Source organism: Bombina bombina, chromosome 2 (assembly GCF_027579735.1).
Source record: "Bombina bombina isolate aBomBom1 chromosome 2, aBomBom1.pri, whole genome shotgun sequence".
Taxonomy (NCBI): domain Eukaryota; kingdom Metazoa; phylum Chordata; class Amphibia; order Anura; family Bombinatoridae; genus Bombina; species Bombina bombina.
The window spans coordinates 501,633,515-501,652,439 of NC_069500.1; the positions used below are offsets into that span (position 1 = coordinate 501,633,515).

The window sequence follows — 18,925 nt, forward strand, 5'->3', positions numbered from 1 at the left end:
AGCTGTGCAGCGGAGCTCCCAGTCAGAAAAGAGGCCTGTAACATACCGGAAATCAAGCCGATCAAATACGATTGGGTTGATTGACACCCCCTGCTACCGGCCAATATGCCGCAAATCTGTAGGCCTCTTTTCTGACTGGAGCTCCGCTGCATATTTATCGATGTGCAGCGGACATGATCCACAATATAGGATCATGTCTGCTCGCACAATGATAATTTGGCTCCATTGTTGTTACCTGCTTCTAAATTCAGGAAGGTTACATAAGAATTTATATTATATTGAAACAACCACATTTTATAATTTATATGTTCAAAACTAAAATAGTTTTCTTCAAGCTGATAGATAATACTCCATAACAGTAAACACTTAATCTAGTGATCATACAGTAGTTTATTTAACTTACTATTAAAGGATATAGAAATGACAAAAATAAAATATTCGTAGGGGCTTTTTATTTGCAATATACTTCCTTATGCAAAAGTGCTTATAGTAAAAGTTATAACTGTTTTCAGAGGCATACACACATATCCTGTGAGGGCACGTGCACCAGTGTTCAAGCACTATGGGTCAGGTTACAAGTGGAGCACATTTTTAACACTCCCATTTTTGCATTAACTGTGATAGAAGAAAACTTTTTGTGCACGTCGAGTTGCGCTTGTATCATTAGTTGAAAGTTTTTGATCACGCACTAACCACAGAATATTGCTTGCGTAATAACCTATGCCCCCATAGAAGTCAATGGAGCAAAGATTTGTTGTGTTATTATCTACCAAAAATTTAGATTGTCTAATTTTAACCTGTTTAATATTTTTTTTTTTCTTGGATAGAACACAGAAGAAATAAGAGAATGAAAACCAATGGTTCTTTTGTAACCGAATTCATAATATTAGGACTGTCCATCCGTCCAGAACTTGAAACATTTATATTTATTTCATTTCTAATTATATACACTGTTGCTATAACAGGTAATTTAATTATTCTAATACTGACCAATATTGATCCTGGACTTAATACACCTATGTATTTCTTCCTTGGTTTCTTGTCATTTCTTGACATTTTCTCTACATCAGCTACTTTACCTAAGATGCTGACTGGCTATGTATCTAAGAAGAAGACAATTTCATATTATGGTTGTGTTGCTCAGTTATTTTTCTTCACATGGCCAATGGGTGTTGAGCTTTTATTACTTACAGTGATGGCTTATGACCGCTACGTCGCAATCAGAAACCCATTACGCTATGCTGCAATTATTAATCGAAGAGTCTGCATCTATGTGGCAATTATTATTTCATTCATTGGCTCCATGAATTCTATGACACATACCTATTTTACCTTCAGACTCCCTTACTGTAATGATAACAGGATAAATCACTTCTTCTGTGAGATAATGCCTTTACTTAAATTGGCATGTGCAGACACCTATTTGAATGAGATTGTTGTCTTCACTGCTGATGCTATCCTTGGCATGTTTTGCTTTTTTCTCACTTGTATATCCTATGTGTTTATCATCAATACTATAATGAAAATACGTTCTGCTGAAGGCAAGCGTAAGGCTTTTTCAACCTGTGCCTCACACATCACAATAGTATCCATGTATTATGGTGCAGTGATTTTCACTTATATCCGTCCAAGATCCAGTCTGTCATTGGAAAGAGATAAAATAGTGTCTGCACTTTATGCTGTAATTACTCCAACTCTGAACCCTATTATATACAGCCTTAGGAATAATGAAGTAAAAAACGCATTCCAAAGGTTTGTCAGAAATACTCTTCACAAGTAAGCTATGTAAATAATACACCATGTAAATTATGTTTTACAGTGTACAAACATACGCCTAGATTTAGAGTTTTGTTGGTAAAGATCCGCGTAGCTAACGCTGCTTTTTTTCTTACCACTCCCTTTAAACAACGCTGGTATTTAGAGTTGTCTGAATGGCTGCGTTAGGCTCAAAAAAGTGAGCGTTGAGCATAATTTAACGCCACTTCAACCCTCAATACCAGTGTTGCTTACGGTAGCGGTAAACTGGCAAAATGTGCTCGTGCACGATTTCCCCATAGGAAACGATGGGGCAGTTTGGGCTGAAAAAAAACCTAACACCTGCAAAAAAGCAGCGTTCAGCTCCTAACGCAGCTCCATTGTTTCCTATGGGGACACACTTTCTAAATCTGCACCTAACACCCTAACATGAACCCTGAGTCTAAACACCCCTAATCTTACACTTATTAACCCCTAATCTGCCGCCCACGCTATCGCTGACACCTACATTATACTATTAAACCCTAATCTGCCACTCCGGACATCGCTGCCACCTACATTATACCTATGAACCCCTAATCTGCTGTTCCTAACATCGCCGACACCTACATTATATTTATTACCCCCTAATCTGCTTATTACCCCCTAATCTGCCCCCCGCAACGTCGCCGCAACCTAACTACAAGTATTAATCCCTAATCTGCCGACCGGACCTCACCGCCACTATAATAAATGTATTAACCCCTAAAACGCTGCACTCCCACCTTGCAAACACTATAATAAATTGTATTAACCCCTAATCTGCCCTCCCTAACATCGCCACCACCTACCTGCAATTATTAACCCCTAATCTCTCGCCCGCAACGTCGCCGCTACTATAATAAATGTATTAATCCCTAAACCTAAGTCTAACCCTACGCCTAACACCCCCCTAACATAAATATAATTTAAATTAAACAAAATTATATTCCTATAATTAAATAAATTAATCCTATTTAAAACTAAATACTTAACTAGAAAATAAACCCTATTATAGCTACAATATAACTAATAATTACATTGTATCTATTTTAGGATTTATATTTATTTTACAGGCAACTTTGTTTTTATTTTAACTAGGTACAATAGCTATTAAATAGTTGATAACTATTTAATAGCTACCTAGTTAAAATAAGTACAAAATAACCTGTAAAATAAATCCTAACCTAAGTTACAAATACACCTAACACTACACTATCAATAAATTAATTAAATAAATTAACTACAATTAGCTAAACTAAAATACAATTAAATAAACTAATCTATAATACAAAAAAACACTAAATTACAAAAAATAAAAAAATATTACAAGAATTTTAATCTAATTATACCTAATCTAAGCCCCCTAATAAAATAAAAAAGCCCCCGAAAATAATAAAATTCCCTACCCTATTCTAAATTACAAAAGTAATCAGCTCTTTTAACAGCCCTTAAAAGTGCTTTTTGCGGGGCATTGCCCCAAAGTAATCAGCTCTTTTACCTGTAAAAGAAAATACAATACCCCCCCAACATTACAACCCACCACCCACATACCCCTATTCTATCCCACACAAACCCCCCTTAAAAAAACCTATCACTAACCCCCTGAAGATCTCCCTACCTTGAGTCATCTTCACTCAGCCGAGCTGAAGTCTTCATCCAATCTGGGCGATGTGGGCCTCCATCCAGGCGAAGTCTTGATCCAAGCGGCAAAGAAGAGGTCCTCCATTCGGGCGATGTCTTCCTCCAAGCGGCAAAGAAGAGGTCCTCCATCCGGGCGATGTCTTCTTCCAAGCGGCATCTTCTAGCTTCTGTCTTCCGAATCCATCTTCATCCCGCCGACACGGAACATCCTCCATCCCCAACGGACTAACGACGAATGAAGGTTTCTTTAAGGGACGTCATCCAAGATGACGTCCCTCGAATTCCGATTGGCTGATAGAATCCTATCAGCCAATCGGAATTCAAGGGACGCCATCTTGGATGACGTCCCTTAAAGGAACCTTCATTCGTCGTTAGTCCATCGGGGAAGAAGGATGTTCCGCGTCGGCGGGATAAAGATGGATCCGGAAGACAGAAGATAGAAGATGTTTTTTTTTTGTATTATAGATTAGTGTATTTAATTGTATTTTAGTTTAGCTAATTGTAGTTAATTTATTTAATTAATTTATTGATAGCGTAGTGTTAGGTGTATTTGTAACTTAGGTTAGGATTTATTTTACAGGTAATTTTGTAATTATTTTAACTAGGTAGCTATTAAATAGTTATTAACTATTTAATAGCTATTGTACCTAGCTAAAATAAATACAAAGTTGCCTGTAAAATAAATATAAATCCTAAAATAGATGCAATGTAATTATTCGTTATATTGTAGCTATATTAGGGTTTATTTTCTAGGTAAGTATTTAGTTTTAAATAGGATTAATTTATTTAATTATAGGAATATTATTTTGTTTAATTTCAATTATATTTATGTTAGGGGGGTGTTAGGGTTAGGGTAAGACTTAGGTTTAGGGGTTAATACATTTATTATAGTAGCGGCGACGTTGCGGGCGGGAGATTAGGGGTTAATAATTGTAGGTAGGTGGCGGCGATGTTAGGGAGTTAAGATTAGGGGTTAATACAATTTGTTCTAGTGTTTGCGAGGCGGAAGTGCGGCGGTTTAGGGGTTAATACATTTATTATAGTGGCGACGTAGATTAGGGGTTCATAGGTATAATGTAGGTGGCAGCAGTGTCCGGTCGGCATATTAGGGGTTAAAAAATTTTATTAGAGGGTTTGCGATGTGGGGGGACCTCGGTTTAGGGGTACATAGGTAGTTTATGGGTGTTAGTGTACTTTGTAGCACAGTAGTTAAGAGCTTTATATTCCCGCGTTAGCCCATAAAGTTTTAACTACTGACTTTTTTTGGCGGTAGGAGTCTTGTCGGTAGAGGCTCTACCGCTCACTTCTTCCAAGATTCCAAATACCAGCGTTAGGCAAATCCCATGTAAAAGATAGGATACGCAATTGACGTAAGGGGATCTGCGGTAGCCTGGAGTCGAGGAAATAAAGTGAGTGGTATGGTAGACCCTTTCCTGTCTGACTCTAAATACCAGCGGACATTAAAAAGCAGCATCAGGACCCCTTAACGCTGCTTTTGACGGCTAACGCCAAACTCTAAATCTAGGCGATATATTTCTAAATATTTATTTAGAAAAAAATAACAAATATTGGAAAACTCAAATAATTAAATAGTACAAATATGTAAAAGTTTGTATTTATACAATATTTGTATATCTGTTTATTACAGTAACCAGAGGGTTCTCACATTTCTCACAGATTTAAACAAGGGGCTGGTAAAGCCATTTAAAGCATTCTAGTGCAATGTTCTGAGTATTTGTTTTACATAAGCCTCATTTAATACGGATGAAATTGCTCTTGCAAAGCTTATTTTCTCAAAGTCTTATAGCACTATTTAAAAGGTATGTGGTGCCTTTGTATTTATTTTTTGATAAAAAAATGTTTTAAACACAGACTCATCTTTATGAAATGCTATTTAATGCAGTTTTAAAGCACACTTTTTGAAAAAAGTCACCTTTATCTTTTTGGATGAGAAGGTGTCTGTTACCCAGAGTGCAGATTGCCATTTTATTACAGACAGTGGCACGGTCCATGTCATTGTCTGTAACAATCTCCTTCAGTGCTGGTGGGAGGGAAATGTGGGAGGAAAAGTAGGGAGGTTGGTGGGTGGCACAGAAGCAGAGTGGGAGGAGAGGGAGTGGGAGGGAGAGACCCTATACTGCAGAAAATAAAGTTTGAAAGGGAGATGTATGGAAGTGATGTTTCACTACAGAAAAATGGGAATCAGGGTGGAGGGACCCTACATTACTGATCACAGGGAGGGGGAGGGGTGTTGGACCACTACACTACAGAATTTAAGATTTAAAAAAAAAAAAAAAAAATAATACCAAAACTCGGTACTGCATACAGCTCACAGTACCTAAGATGGAGAACAACATTGGGAGGGGGGAGTGATAGAGAGCTGTTTGGGAGTGATCATGGAGGTGGGATGGTAACAAGAGATCCTACAATGCAAAAAATAAATATATAAATAAATAAATAAATAAAACCCTAAAACTTAATACTGGCAGATTGTCTTCCAGTACCTACGGTCATGGTGAGAAGTGTGGGTGAAGGAGGAGGAAATTTATTTGGGAGGGATCAGGGAGGTGCCAGTAGGGAGGGTAATCGTTACACTAAAAAACAATAACCCTTGCCAGCTAACTAATTAACCCCTTCAGTGAAAGGGATTTCATGAGTATGATGCAGAGCTGCAATTAGTGGCCTCTAATTACCATAAAGCAATAGCAAAGCTATGCATGTCTGCTATTTCAGAGACATCCATTTGTGTTAAAACAGACTGTAAATTATTTCAGTAAGAAACACAAGTTTTTTGAAAAAGCTAACAATTTTGGATTTGGTGGCAGAACAGTGGCATGAAATATAGCAAAATGGACCTAGCTCAATACCTTGGGTTGTCTATTAAAAAAAAATATATAGTTTTGATAGATAAATAAATAAATAAAAACTGCAAGTGCTTTTAGAACAATGATTCAGGGCCAAATGATCTAACGGTCTTTGGGCTGGTGAGATTATTATAGAATGTTACCAGTCCTTCTATTTCTCTGTGGAATGGTTTAAAGCCCCTTTTTACTCTGAAATTAGGTTGTCTTGCTAAGGGGTGTATACTGCACTTTCGCATGGGGAGGAGATGCAGACATTATTAAAGTGCACAATATTTTAAAAATCTTACAATATGAAAAATGTAACCATTAACAGATAAATACACAGACAAAATGTATTATTAAAAGGACACTAAACCCAATTTTTTTCTTTTGTGATTCAGACAGAGCATGCAATTTTAGGAAACTTTCTAATTTACTCCTTTTAGCAAATGTTCTTCATTCTCTTGGTATCGTTATTTGAAAAGCAAGAATTATCCACATTGCTTATGGTATTGCCCAAAAAATAAACTTTTTGGGGAAAGATTTCTTATTTTTAGGGATAATAATTTTTACACATTACTTATAATAGTATTTACAGCATGGAATTTACCAATTTTAACTTGGACATTGTGAGACTTTTATTTAATTGAAATATTTTTTATTGATTTTCAAGAAAAACAAAGTAAAATACAAGTCATAAACATTGTGTAGAGGTAGGTTTACAATATACACATATCTCGTTCCTACATGCCTATTACAGTAGGCCAATGAGGTGAGAAATGAACACATATCAGTTGTCTCATCCTGTATAGCGACTTGCAATTACATTTACATACATTATAAACTTACAGATTTAACTCCCCTTCCCCCCCCCCCCCCCACCAGATGTTTCCAAACTTTCTCTATGTTTTACCAGTTTATAATAGAGTCTAATATCGTATCCTTACTGAATATATTACGTGTGTCTGGGCAATTTAAGTCAGGTCCTAGTGGATGTCTCTACCCTCCTCCCCACTGTCTCACTGTCCTGATCTCTCTGTCTCTCGTCTCTCCCCTGGTTAGCGTGTGGTCTCGTGTGACCCTTCAAAATCCAATAAAACCATATTTTCTGAAACTGAACAGTGTTTCCTTGAGCCCATGCTGCCAATTCTAACATTATGTAAGTGTTGTTTATTTTATCTCGGACTTCTGCCCACCCTGGTGCTCCTATCTTCCAGTGTCTGGCTATACATATACGTACACAGGTGCACAGTATCCTAACGAAAGTGTTGATTGCTGAGTTGAACGGCCTAACCCTGTCATGTAGAAGTGCCTGAGTTATTGTTAGATCAATCTCTTCATCCAGTGTGTCACTAAGTAACCTCGAAAGTGCCTGCCACACCGGCTGTACTTTTGGGAAGTCCCACCACATGTGCCTATACGTCCCTCTCTCCCCACATCCTCTATAACATGTTGCGTTATTCAAGGAGGAGGTATGAGCTGTCCTTTCCGGCGTAAGGTACCATCTGAAGGCCACCTTCAAACAGTTCTCCTTCATATCAGCACTTAGTATGCTCTTCCCTATTTCTGAGAAAGTCTGTTCCCATATAGCCTTTTCTCTTACTTCTCCTGTATCCTTCTCCCATCGCTCCATGAGAGGAGACTTATGTGTGGTCGTCTTCCCCTGCAATGCTAAGTATATCTGAGAGATCCCATGTTTCCCTCTGGTTTGTGTGGTGCATAACCTTTCTAGTAGGGTCAAGGGTTGACTTATTCTGCTGGTTAAATATTTAGAGATAGCTGATGAGATCTGTAGGTAAAGAAACCAATTTAATGTGTATGGATAGATTTTGTCTCTAACCTGATTAAAGGTAAGTATCGCCGCTTTATCTAGAAAGTCTGCCACTCTATACAAACCCTTGTTATCCCATTTCCCTACTAGTTTTCTAAGTTCCGAAGGCAACAAGAACTTCACAGGTAGTAATAGTGAGTAGGGAGTGAGTAGCCCCTTTTTTTTTGTAACCGTATGCCAGTTGTGTAAAGTATCTTGTGTTACATGTGATATAAATGAGGACCGTTTTGTATTTCCTGAGGGATCCCACAAGATATCCGCCGGATTCTCTCTACCTGCAATATCTGCCTCTATTTTTGGCCAGATCACTCCCTGAAAATTTTTCTCCATTATAACTGTTTGTGCTAGCCTGGATGCTTGGTAGTAGTCTACCATATTTGGGACACCGATCCCCCCCCATCTGTCTGTGTTGTTGTAAAGTCTGCGATGCTATTCTTGCCCTCCTATCCCCCCTCAAAAATCGTAGCAGGTCGGATTGCAGGGTTTTTAAGTCTGTCAGGGGAACCCCTATCGGCAGGGCTCTAAAAAGATATAGGATCCTAGGAAGAACGTTCATTTTAATAGCCGATAGGCGTCCATACCATGAGAATCTACCTCTCTTCCAGTTGTTTAAGTCCTTCCTAATGGCTTTATAGATGGGTAAATAATTTAATCTATATAGTTCTGAAAAAGTGTTGGTAATCTTAATTCCCAAGTAAGTGATATGAGATTTAGCCCACGTAAGATCAAAATTTAGTTCAATCGTCTTTTTAGTATAGGGTGGGAGACAGATCGATAGGGCCTCACTTTTGTCCAAATTGACCTTAAAGCCCGAGATCCCCGAAAATTTCTCTAGAATGTCGTATAGGTTAGGTAAAGAGATCAGAGGTCTGGTCAGTGTCAAGAGCACATCGTCCGCAAAGAGTGTCAATTTATATTCTTCATTAGCTATTTGCACTCCCGACACATCCTTCGATTGTCTGAGTAGTGCTGCCAGTGGCTCGATGCTAATGGCAAATAGCAGCGGCGAGAGCGGGCACCCCTGACGGGTCCCACCTAAAATATCTATGGGCCTCGACAGGTATCCCGCCGCTCCCACCACCGCCGTCGGTCTTGAATATATAGCTGTCAGCGCCTTTATAAAAGCTCCCTTAAAGCCCATTTTGTCTAATACTTTAAACATATAGGTCCAGTCTACCCTATCGAACGCTTTTTCTGCGTCGAGTGATAGAAGTAGTGATGGTGTCTTGGTGTGTGTTAAATAATCTACCAAAGTCAAGATTCTCCTTACATTGTCTGGGGCCTCCCTATCCATAATAAATCCTACCTGATCTTTGTGGATCAGTGATGGCAGTATCAATTTAAGTCTGTTGGCTATTATTTTTGTAAAAATTTTAAGATCCGTATTGATCAGTGAAATTGGCCTATAATTTTGACAGTGCTTTGGGTTTTTCCCTCCTTTAGGTATCACCACTATTTTAGCTTGTAACATATCCTGAGGCAATTCCCTTCCCGCCAAAATACTGTTGCAGAAAATTAATAAGTGGGGCATCAATTCTTTCGTAAATAACTTATAATATTCCCCTGTCAGTCCGTCTGGGCCCGGTGCCTTCCCCGACTTTAAGTCTTTAATAACTGTTAATATTTCCTTAGGTGAAATGTCTGCGTTTAATGCTGTAAGGTCTGAGTCCTGTATTATTGGTAAGTCGATTTGACCTAATAGTTCCCCTGTCTGTCTAGTAAGGTCTCCCGGGGCCACCTTTTTCCCATCATAGAGATGCTCATAAAACTGAGCAAAAGTCTCAGTTATTTCCTGTGGGTTTGAGGTCAAAGCCCCCCCCTGTCTGTGAATGGAGGGGATTGCGAACAGTTTTGTTCTCTCTCTCAATTTGTATGCCAAATATTTATCCGGCTTATTCGCGTATACATAGTAATGTGCTTTCAGCCTCAAAGCCGCACGAACAGAGTTTTCATTCAAAATAGTGGATAGTTCCACACGTTTGGATTGGAGGGACCTATAGACCCTCTGTGACATAGTACGTTTATGTTCCTGCTCTAGTGTCTCAACCTCCCTCTGAAGTGTGTTCGTTCTTTGTGTAGCTTGTTTTAACACCATGGCCTTTTCTTTAATAAGCAGACCTCTCAAAACTGGTTTGTGTGCTGCCCAAGGTATCAACGGGTTATCTGTTGTCCCTTCGTTTAATTGCCAGTATTCTTTCATTGCTTTTGTTATCCTATCGTATATTTCTGGTTTCCTAAGTAATGTTGGGTTATATGTCCAAGATCTTGGCCTTAAGAAATTTAGTATGCCCGCTATTTCTAGTACTACTAATGAGTGATCTGACCAAACGCATGTTTGTGTGTAAGATGTAACTAAATTAGTTGTCAGTATTTGACTCACAAAAATATAATCTAGGGTTGAGTATGAGTTGTGTGCCGGTGAAAAGTAAGTATAGTCATGTTTGGAGTTACCAACCGCTTCCCATGAATCTATGAGATTGTGTGCTCCTAGGGAATCCCTGATTGACCTAACTATCGCATTATGGCGATGTTGTTTGCTTGATTGACCCCTGGTCCCTTCCCCCGAAAATGAGGACATGGTAACATTAAAATCCCCCGCTAGAATTACCCTATCTTGTGACCACTGAGTAAGATGCTGTGAAATGATGTCAAAGAAGGAATTCTGCGTCTCATTGGGTGCGTATACATTACAGAGGGTGACTTTGGTATTTTGTATTGTACCTCTAACTATCACAAACCTACCTTCCTTATCACTCAGTACATTATCCAATATAAAATCTAGAGATTTGTGTATTAGTATTGTCACCCCTCTTTTTTTTGTATCTGTCGTTGAGTGATAGTTATGGGGAAACTGTTGCGTCCAGTACTTTGGGATTGTCTGGGATATAAAGTGCGTTTCTTGGAGAAATATAATGTTAGCGTTTAATTTCAGATAGTGTGTCATAGCCGTCCTCCTTTTAGTGTCTGAATTTAATCCCCTAACGTTATGGGAAATTAGTTTTATATTATGTGTCATCTTTGATCTCCACTATCCCCCCTTCTCCACGTTCTTTCCCATTCCATCTCAGGAAGCCTGAATATTCCCCATAGAACCCTCCTATCAACATGTATCCATGGTACCTGACTCTCTCTAGATCTCCGTGCCCCTCTCAGCCCCTCACCTCTATTACTGGTAGTAAACATCTGGTTTAAAAAAACAAAATTTAAATAACAAGCAAAGTGTAACATAAAAACATAAACTTTAGAAAAACCTGCTATGTTCCAACTCATGGAATATCAAAGTGCAGTTAGTCACGTCATTCGAATATTATGGCATATCTTTTATCTTGAACTCAAGTGAGACATAGTAGATAAGAAAAAAATGAGAAAAAAGAAAAAGAGAGAGAGAAGGAAACAAAAGGCATCATAGTTGTCAACATTTCTAGTTAGGAAGATATGTTAAGCCTAAAAATGCTTTATAACAAGAAAACTTTGTGAGAAAGCACAATACTAGATGGTATAACATTTGCATAACATTTATATACTTATCTGACCCCTGGTTTAAGTTGCTACAGGTCAAAAGAGTTCAGCACTAAACTTTTAATTTTGTCCGTAGTGCTTTCACAAAAAGGGAACATTTTTCCCTTATTCAAGGATATCTTCTAATGTCTTGATCCTGTTCATGTCTTGCGCTTCTTTTCGGGTATCTTGGACCATTGTTTCTGACGGTATCTACCCTCCATATTGGTTTGAGCTGTGGTATCATCTTGTTGTAGCATAGGTGGGAGATCCATCTTCATCCTACGGCAAGTTTCTGGAATCTCCTGAGGGCCTTTTATAGAAAATGTCTTGTTTTCCCACGTTATGTGGAGAGCGAAAGGGAAGCCCCATCGGTAAGGAATTTGATTTTTCCTCAGCAGGGAAGTGAATGGTCGTAATGAGCTTCTTCTTTGCAAAGTCCTCAGGCAGAGGTCCTGATAAAACTGTATAATAGTCCCTTGGTACTTAAATGTGGGGTTCTTCCTCGCTGCAGCAAGAATCTCCTCCTTCTCTTGAAAGCGCAGCATCTTAATGATCACATCTCTGGGAGGGTCTTCCCCTTTAGGTTTAGGCCTCAGGGCCCTGTGTGCCCTTTCCATTTGAAACCTGTCTTCTCCTTTTGTGCCAGTAATACCCAGAAAAAGGTTAAGCAGATATGAATTTAACTCGCCTGGGCCTACTGACTCTGGGACTCCTTTCAGTCGTAGATTGGATCTGCGACTACGATTCTCCAAGTCTTCTAGTTTATCATAGACATCCTCCAATTCTGATTGTTGGGAGGTGACTTTTTCTTTTACTTCATTTAGATCTTCAACCATTGTATCTCCACTCTCCTCCAGAGAATTCACTCTTGTGCCCAGATCTACAATCTCTTGTTTAAGGTCTTTTATGCTATTGGTCACAGAGTTTTGTAAAGTCTCCATTTTTTCAAGCATTTTTTCAAAGTTTGCATTAATGTCCTGTTTGGAAACTAAGTGATCTAGATCTGCTCTTGTAATTGGCCTTAGGTCTTCCGTTGTACCTCTAGATCCTTCATCCCCCTCTCTCTCCTCATCTGATTGTTGCAATTGTGGGTCTGAGGATTTATCTCCTCTGATAGATTTGAAAAATAAGGTAGTTGAGGGTTGCTTGTTTAGTGATGATGCTTTAGAGTTTTTTTTGGCCGCCGCCATCTTTTTCTGTCTATGTTGCAATGACCGGTGGAACTCCCAATTTCACAGCGCCTACAGGGTCAGATCAACTAAATATATCTATAGTGCCCCAATCTTTGTTTTTAGTGAGATGTGATCTAATTTCCTCTAGGCACTTTTCAGCAAATGTTAAACACCCCAAGACTAAGGTATCTTTAAAGTCTCATCATGTATGTGAGAGGCCTTGACTGCAGATCAAGAGAGCATAATAAACTTTGAACATGTTGGTTATAACTTATGTGTATATGAGACATTTTCCCAAGGTATCTTCATTTATTTTCAGTAGGCATATTGCTTGTGGAGCTGTTTCTGCATGTCTTTATAATAACAGCAGCTTCTCCCAGTTAACTCATTCTTTTAACTTTTAAGTGCTGCAGCTTTCCCTGTTGGTCACAGCAAAAACATTTTTGTACTTCTCCTTCAGGTCATTAAGGTTATGAGTAACCCTGTTGCTTAAATGTAATTTTTGAATGAATAGAGAGTAAAGTGTGGTGTCTTTGACACTGAAAAAGTTAGTTTCCTTGCCTCTATGGGGCCTGTGTTGTAGCTGCGCCCTCTATCCAATAACGGGCCTCTGAGTGTATACTTCTTCCCACTTTATAAGTCCCTTCTCTTCAGTCACATCTTTATCCTATGAACATTCTCCCCCTCTCCACATTATTGTTTGCCCAGCATTAGTACCTTTTTTATTAATTAACCTTGTTCCGGTCGTCTCTGCGTGTCTCCAGTTCCGTAGCTTAGGAGCTGTAAAAGTCGATCACTCCTTTTACCTCTACCTCCTCCTGTTATTCCTTGGCTTCCCCTCCGGGTGATATTTAGCTTGCTATTGCATCCCAAGGCAGCCGGTCGGGTAAGCGCTCTCCTGGGGATTGAAAGTAACACTATGTGTATAGGAAAGATGGCGTCTGATGCGCCAGTGTGCAGGGTCTTGTCACATAAATCCTCTTATTAGTAGCGCCTTTCCCCTCTCGAGTCTCCTCAACCCTCCGATGGGTGTCCTTATAGTACTGATATCTATTGGTACTTAAGTTTTAGCCTCTTTCATCAATTTTATGCCATTTTAGCAGCAAGTCTGCACGGAGCTTCTCCACTAAGCTGCCATTCCTCTGCTCGCCCAGGCTCCGCCCTCGAGACTTTTATTTAAAGGGACAGTCTACACCAGAATTTTTATTGTTTAAAAAGATAGATACTCCCTTTATTACCCATTCCTCTGTTTTATATAACCAACACAGTTATATTAATATATTTTTTAACTCTGTGATTACCTTGTATCTAAGCCTCTGCCCCCCCATTATCTCACTGCTTTTGACAGACATGCAGTTTAGCAAATCAGTGCAGACTCCTAAATTAGTCCATGGGAGTGAGCACAATGTTAACTATATGACACACGTGAACTAGTACTGTCCAACTGTGAAAAACTTTCAAAATGCTCTGAGGTAAGAGGCGGTTTTCAACGGTTTAGAAATCAGTTTTAGCCTAACTAGGCTTCGCTTTTCAAAAATACCAAATACCAATACTGCAAATAAAATGATAAAAGTCAATTGGAAAGTTGTTTAAAATTGCATGCCCTATCTGAATTATGACTAGACTGTCCATTTAATATGGACATAACATTAATGCACAACACTTTCGATTTTGCCATGACAATCCATCACCGGATCCGCCAAAAGACGGATTGACTTTAAGAAGAAACAACACACGTTTATTCTTTAAGTATTATTCTAAATGTGTCACTAGATTTTACATTAATGTTATTTTTTGTGCACTATAATGTCATTTTATCCATCACCTAACATTGCACTGTTTTACCAATGATTGACATATAGCAAAACATGGCACTTTAATATGTCATTTTGCCTATAGTGTACCTGATTGAGACCTTGTCTATTTACTTCTTATTTGAAAACTACAGTTAGTTTTGATCTTTATTGGTTGGATTTATCACATGTTACAAAAAAATATTTCCTGGATGATTGGTAAGCAAAGATCATATGATCTTTGACACAATGAACATGTGACTTAGTATGTTTAAGAACTCTGTTTCATTTACTACCTGTTTGAGAACTCTTGTTTATTGTCTACCTATTTGAGAACTACAGTTAGTTTTAAATATAAATTGGTTATCTATATTATATTCACATGTAATGAAATATTAATTCCTCACTGTAGAGTTATGATATTTTGCCCCCACTTAAAAATAATGATCTTTTATGATATCTCCCAATGATACTCCTCTAAGGAAATTGTATAATGTTTTTATTATAAATGAAAGTTATTGCAAAAAAAATAGTATATTTAAAATGATCATATTGTGTATGAATTGGTTGGGATGTTAAATCATGTTATTACACAGTCGACTAAGTGGAACATTAGATTGTAAGTTGCTCATGGCTGAAGGTTATTTACATAAAAAAATGAAAATATAATTTTTAAATACAATTTTGAATGAACTATTTTTTTCAAAATTGAAGTCAATCACAAATTTTTGAAAATGTAACTTTCCTCCGTGAACAAATAGTATTCCCTGATATAAACCCACCTCCACACACCTGCTAAAGTGATTGGAAAAGGTTAGGCAGTGCTAACAATTAAAACCTTGTTATAAATAGTAGCGTTCTTGGCTATGATTGTTTTTTTTTTTTATACATTTAATGAATTATTGGCTCTTGAAAAAGGCAATATAATTTCCAAAATGCATAGAGCATTTGATCTTTTTAATAAATATTCCAATTGCTTTTGATGTTCCAATAAAGAAGCTTTTCACCTTTACCTGTACACTGTATTTTCCAAATAGCGCAACATCTTGTGTTACTGGCTCACTGTCCTTTTTAGACAAACAACATCATCAAGAAATTTTAAACATGGAGTTGGGTAGGAAGGTGTTCAGCTTGTGTTCAGATCCCAGGGATCCAGCACAGACTTGTACAAACAGAGTGAAATATATGGTGTGGGAAACCCGTGGCTGGCTGCTATCTTCACTAAGGGAAGTGTTTTCACACAGCATAATACTTATCATTGATATTAAAGGGACAATTTACCCTGATTTTTTTCTCCCCTAAATTTGTTCAAAATGATCAATTTCTCCTGCTGCAGTGCATTAAATTGTTTATCTTTACCTCAGCATTCAAAACTGCTGATTTTGTATATTGTATCAATAGCAAAATAAATTACACTCCAAGTGGAGGTTAAGAGAGATAAAATGTTAATTTTCAATTGTAAGGGACTGATATTCAAAAGAAATCGTGAAAAACTTGTAGATTTTTTTTATTAGACCGTATATTGTAATGTAGGCATCTCTCTTTCACATCATGAACCCTGCATAGTGAGATAAATATCTTTCAAATTAAAGTTTATGTTTCTAACATTTTTTTAAGGACCTCTCCATAATGACAAGATGCCTTAGATCATCTCACCTGAGCAGAGAGCTTTTGAGTATCAGGCCCTTAGTATTGGGCTGTGTTAAACAGACAGAGATAAAGAAGTGTGTGTGTATGTCTGTCTGTGTGTGTGTGTGTGTGTGTGTGCATGTGTGTGAAGAAGGTGATAAATAAAGAGATCTGAATGACCTGCAAGAACAACCTATTTTAGTGGGTGGTGGCTTCAAAAAACAACAGCTATTTTATATACAAAAATAAACACAAATAAGCAGTTTCTCATACATTTTATACTTAGCAGCTGGTATAGCAAGTCAATGGATACACATTAGGGGAAAACGATTTTACAGTATACTGTTCATTTAAGTTTTACATAATTGTTAAATATTCTACAATGGATCCTTATGATTCATGAAACTAGATAAGGGGATTCTTAATATCTTCACTCCTAGTTATTTTATTTATTTAGCTCTTTGTAACTCAACATACGATCTATATCTCCAACCTTTGCATTTCCAAGAGAAATTTTTTTCTAGGCTAGTATGAATAGTCTAAATTTCTTCATCAATTTCATCTAGTTGTTTTTCCTTTCTTCTATAATTAAATGCATTAATTTAACTGTGCAACCTTTTAAAATAGTGTTCCATTTACTAGCAAAATGTATATTGCCTTCACCAAATGTTGTTTAACCCTTTTTTAGAAGATAGAGATTACAAAGAAAAAAGTAAAAACTTCCTGAAAAATTTAGATATTTTTTTTTTATATATAGGGAATACACATCAAAGCCACCCAAAAGAATCTCATTATGAGATAAAAACACAACACATCTCAATTACAAGGGAAAAATAATTATACAGTTGACCAAACCCAAAAAAGAGAAGAATATACAACAGAAATCAAATTGGAAACTCTAGAATAGAAACAAATAGATAAAAACCAGAAGAAGAAAAAGTAGAATGGGCAAGAGTACACAAATCTAATAAAAACATAAATAGGAAACAAGAAAGGGGCACAATTCAGTTAAAAAAACACATATGTACTATTAAGTGAGAATGAAGAAGAAAATACTAAAGATAATTTTTTAGAGAGAAATTCCAAGAGAAAAGTCAATGGAACAGTGGAGAGATTAGAAAACAAAAAAAGAAAAAGAAATAGGGAAAAAGAAAAAAATAGTAAGCAAGAGAAAAAAATAGAAAGCAAAGGAAATTATAATTTAAGCAGAAAATAACTTCAAATGAAATAAAACTTTTAAACAAAGGCTTAAACTTTGCACCCACCAACAAACTTAATACATTTGATGTATATGTGGGAATCAATAAATTCATTAGAAATCTAATAAAAAATATTATAACCCCATTATGAAGAATATCTAACTTCTATCCAATCCATTTAAAAACAGGCCCAATGGAAACGTTTTTGGATATAATGAACTCTGATATAAAACAAATTAAAAAGAATCATAAATTAAACCTAAACAAACAAGAACATTTAGCATTAGAACAGTGAGAAAAAGGAGATAGAAATTGTGATAAAACCAGTTGACAAAGGTGGTGGAATTGTCCTTATGGACAAATAAAAATACAATAATAAATGCCAAAAACAAATAAATGATAATAAAACATATATAATTTTAAATTGAAATAAATATACAATAAATCAAAATTAAAAATAAAATGTGACAATAAATGTGATCTGGTGAAGAAAAACACTACAAACAATAGAAATAAAAAAATGATATATTTGATATTAAAAAACGTTTTGGACTGTGCTTTTAAGTAGAAATCCAAGATATTTTCATCCACTCTAGATGCAATAATATGGAGAAATATCTCCAGATGTCCCTCAAATAAAAGAAGGATATAGCATAGCATAATTTATAAATATAATGCTGTGATATGTGGTTGTGAAGATTCACTACTCCCGTTTAATAGAGCTAAAGTCAGCTCTATTTCATGCACACACCCTATTTTATACTGGAGAGTAAACAGCCATCCACAAAGTTGGCTGAAAGTATACAAAAAGTATACAATTTATTAAAATGATTAAAAAGTATTAAACCGTCACATGCACTGTATGTGCATCACATATATGGAGTCTCAATATGAGGCAGTTCAAATAAACTGTGTAGAGCAAGCCACAAGACTTAATGGATGCAGATAGGGAATAGTTATAACACTACTCCGCGCATCTGAGTCTCAGACCGGCAGGGCAAAACTCCCCCTCCTGTGAGAAAGTGGCAATAGATGACGTGGATGTTGATGTAGAAGAAGTTCTGATGTACATTTCACTGTTCTCTGTCAGCTTTGTCAAGGAATAAAGTGTGATGTCCGAAGGAGTCTTTTGTATGGTATTAGACATGTGTCCGGAAAAAACTTTTTTCGCAATACACCATATTTGTTATTGGAAGCAGTATTATACTTTATAAATTTAAAATATCTATATATGAATTAAGGACCTTAAGTTTGAAATTCAAAATGAACATATAAACAACAATAGACATAATCAATATTGCATATATACGATGTTATAATGAATAATAATATATAAAGTGCATTATTCGCCATATTAACACTGTTGCAAGAAAAAGTTACACCATTTATGATCAACATGGAAACATTTTATACTCAGGCCTCTAGTTATCAAGCCGTCAACCGCAAATACGCTGGAATTCCGCAGCGTATTTGTGGCGAGGCTGATTCACCATAGTTATCAAAGGCTAGAGACCAGCAAAAGTTAAGCTAAGATCCGCCG

The 18,925-nt window shown here is 37.0% G+C and overlaps 1 protein-coding gene across 1 annotated transcript; it reads left to right on the forward strand.

Annotated features, from left to right (window-relative positions):
• Positions 1 to 847: 847 nt before the first annotated feature.
• LOC128647062 (olfactory receptor 13G1-like) lies at positions 848 to 1,780 on the forward strand. The gene has a single exon (XM_053699877.1). It carries the CDS (start codon positions 848 to 850, stop codon positions 1,778 to 1,780), a length of 933 nt encoding a protein of 310 aa, XP_053555852.1.
• The last annotated feature ends 17,145 nt before the right edge of the window (positions 1,781 to 18,925 follow it).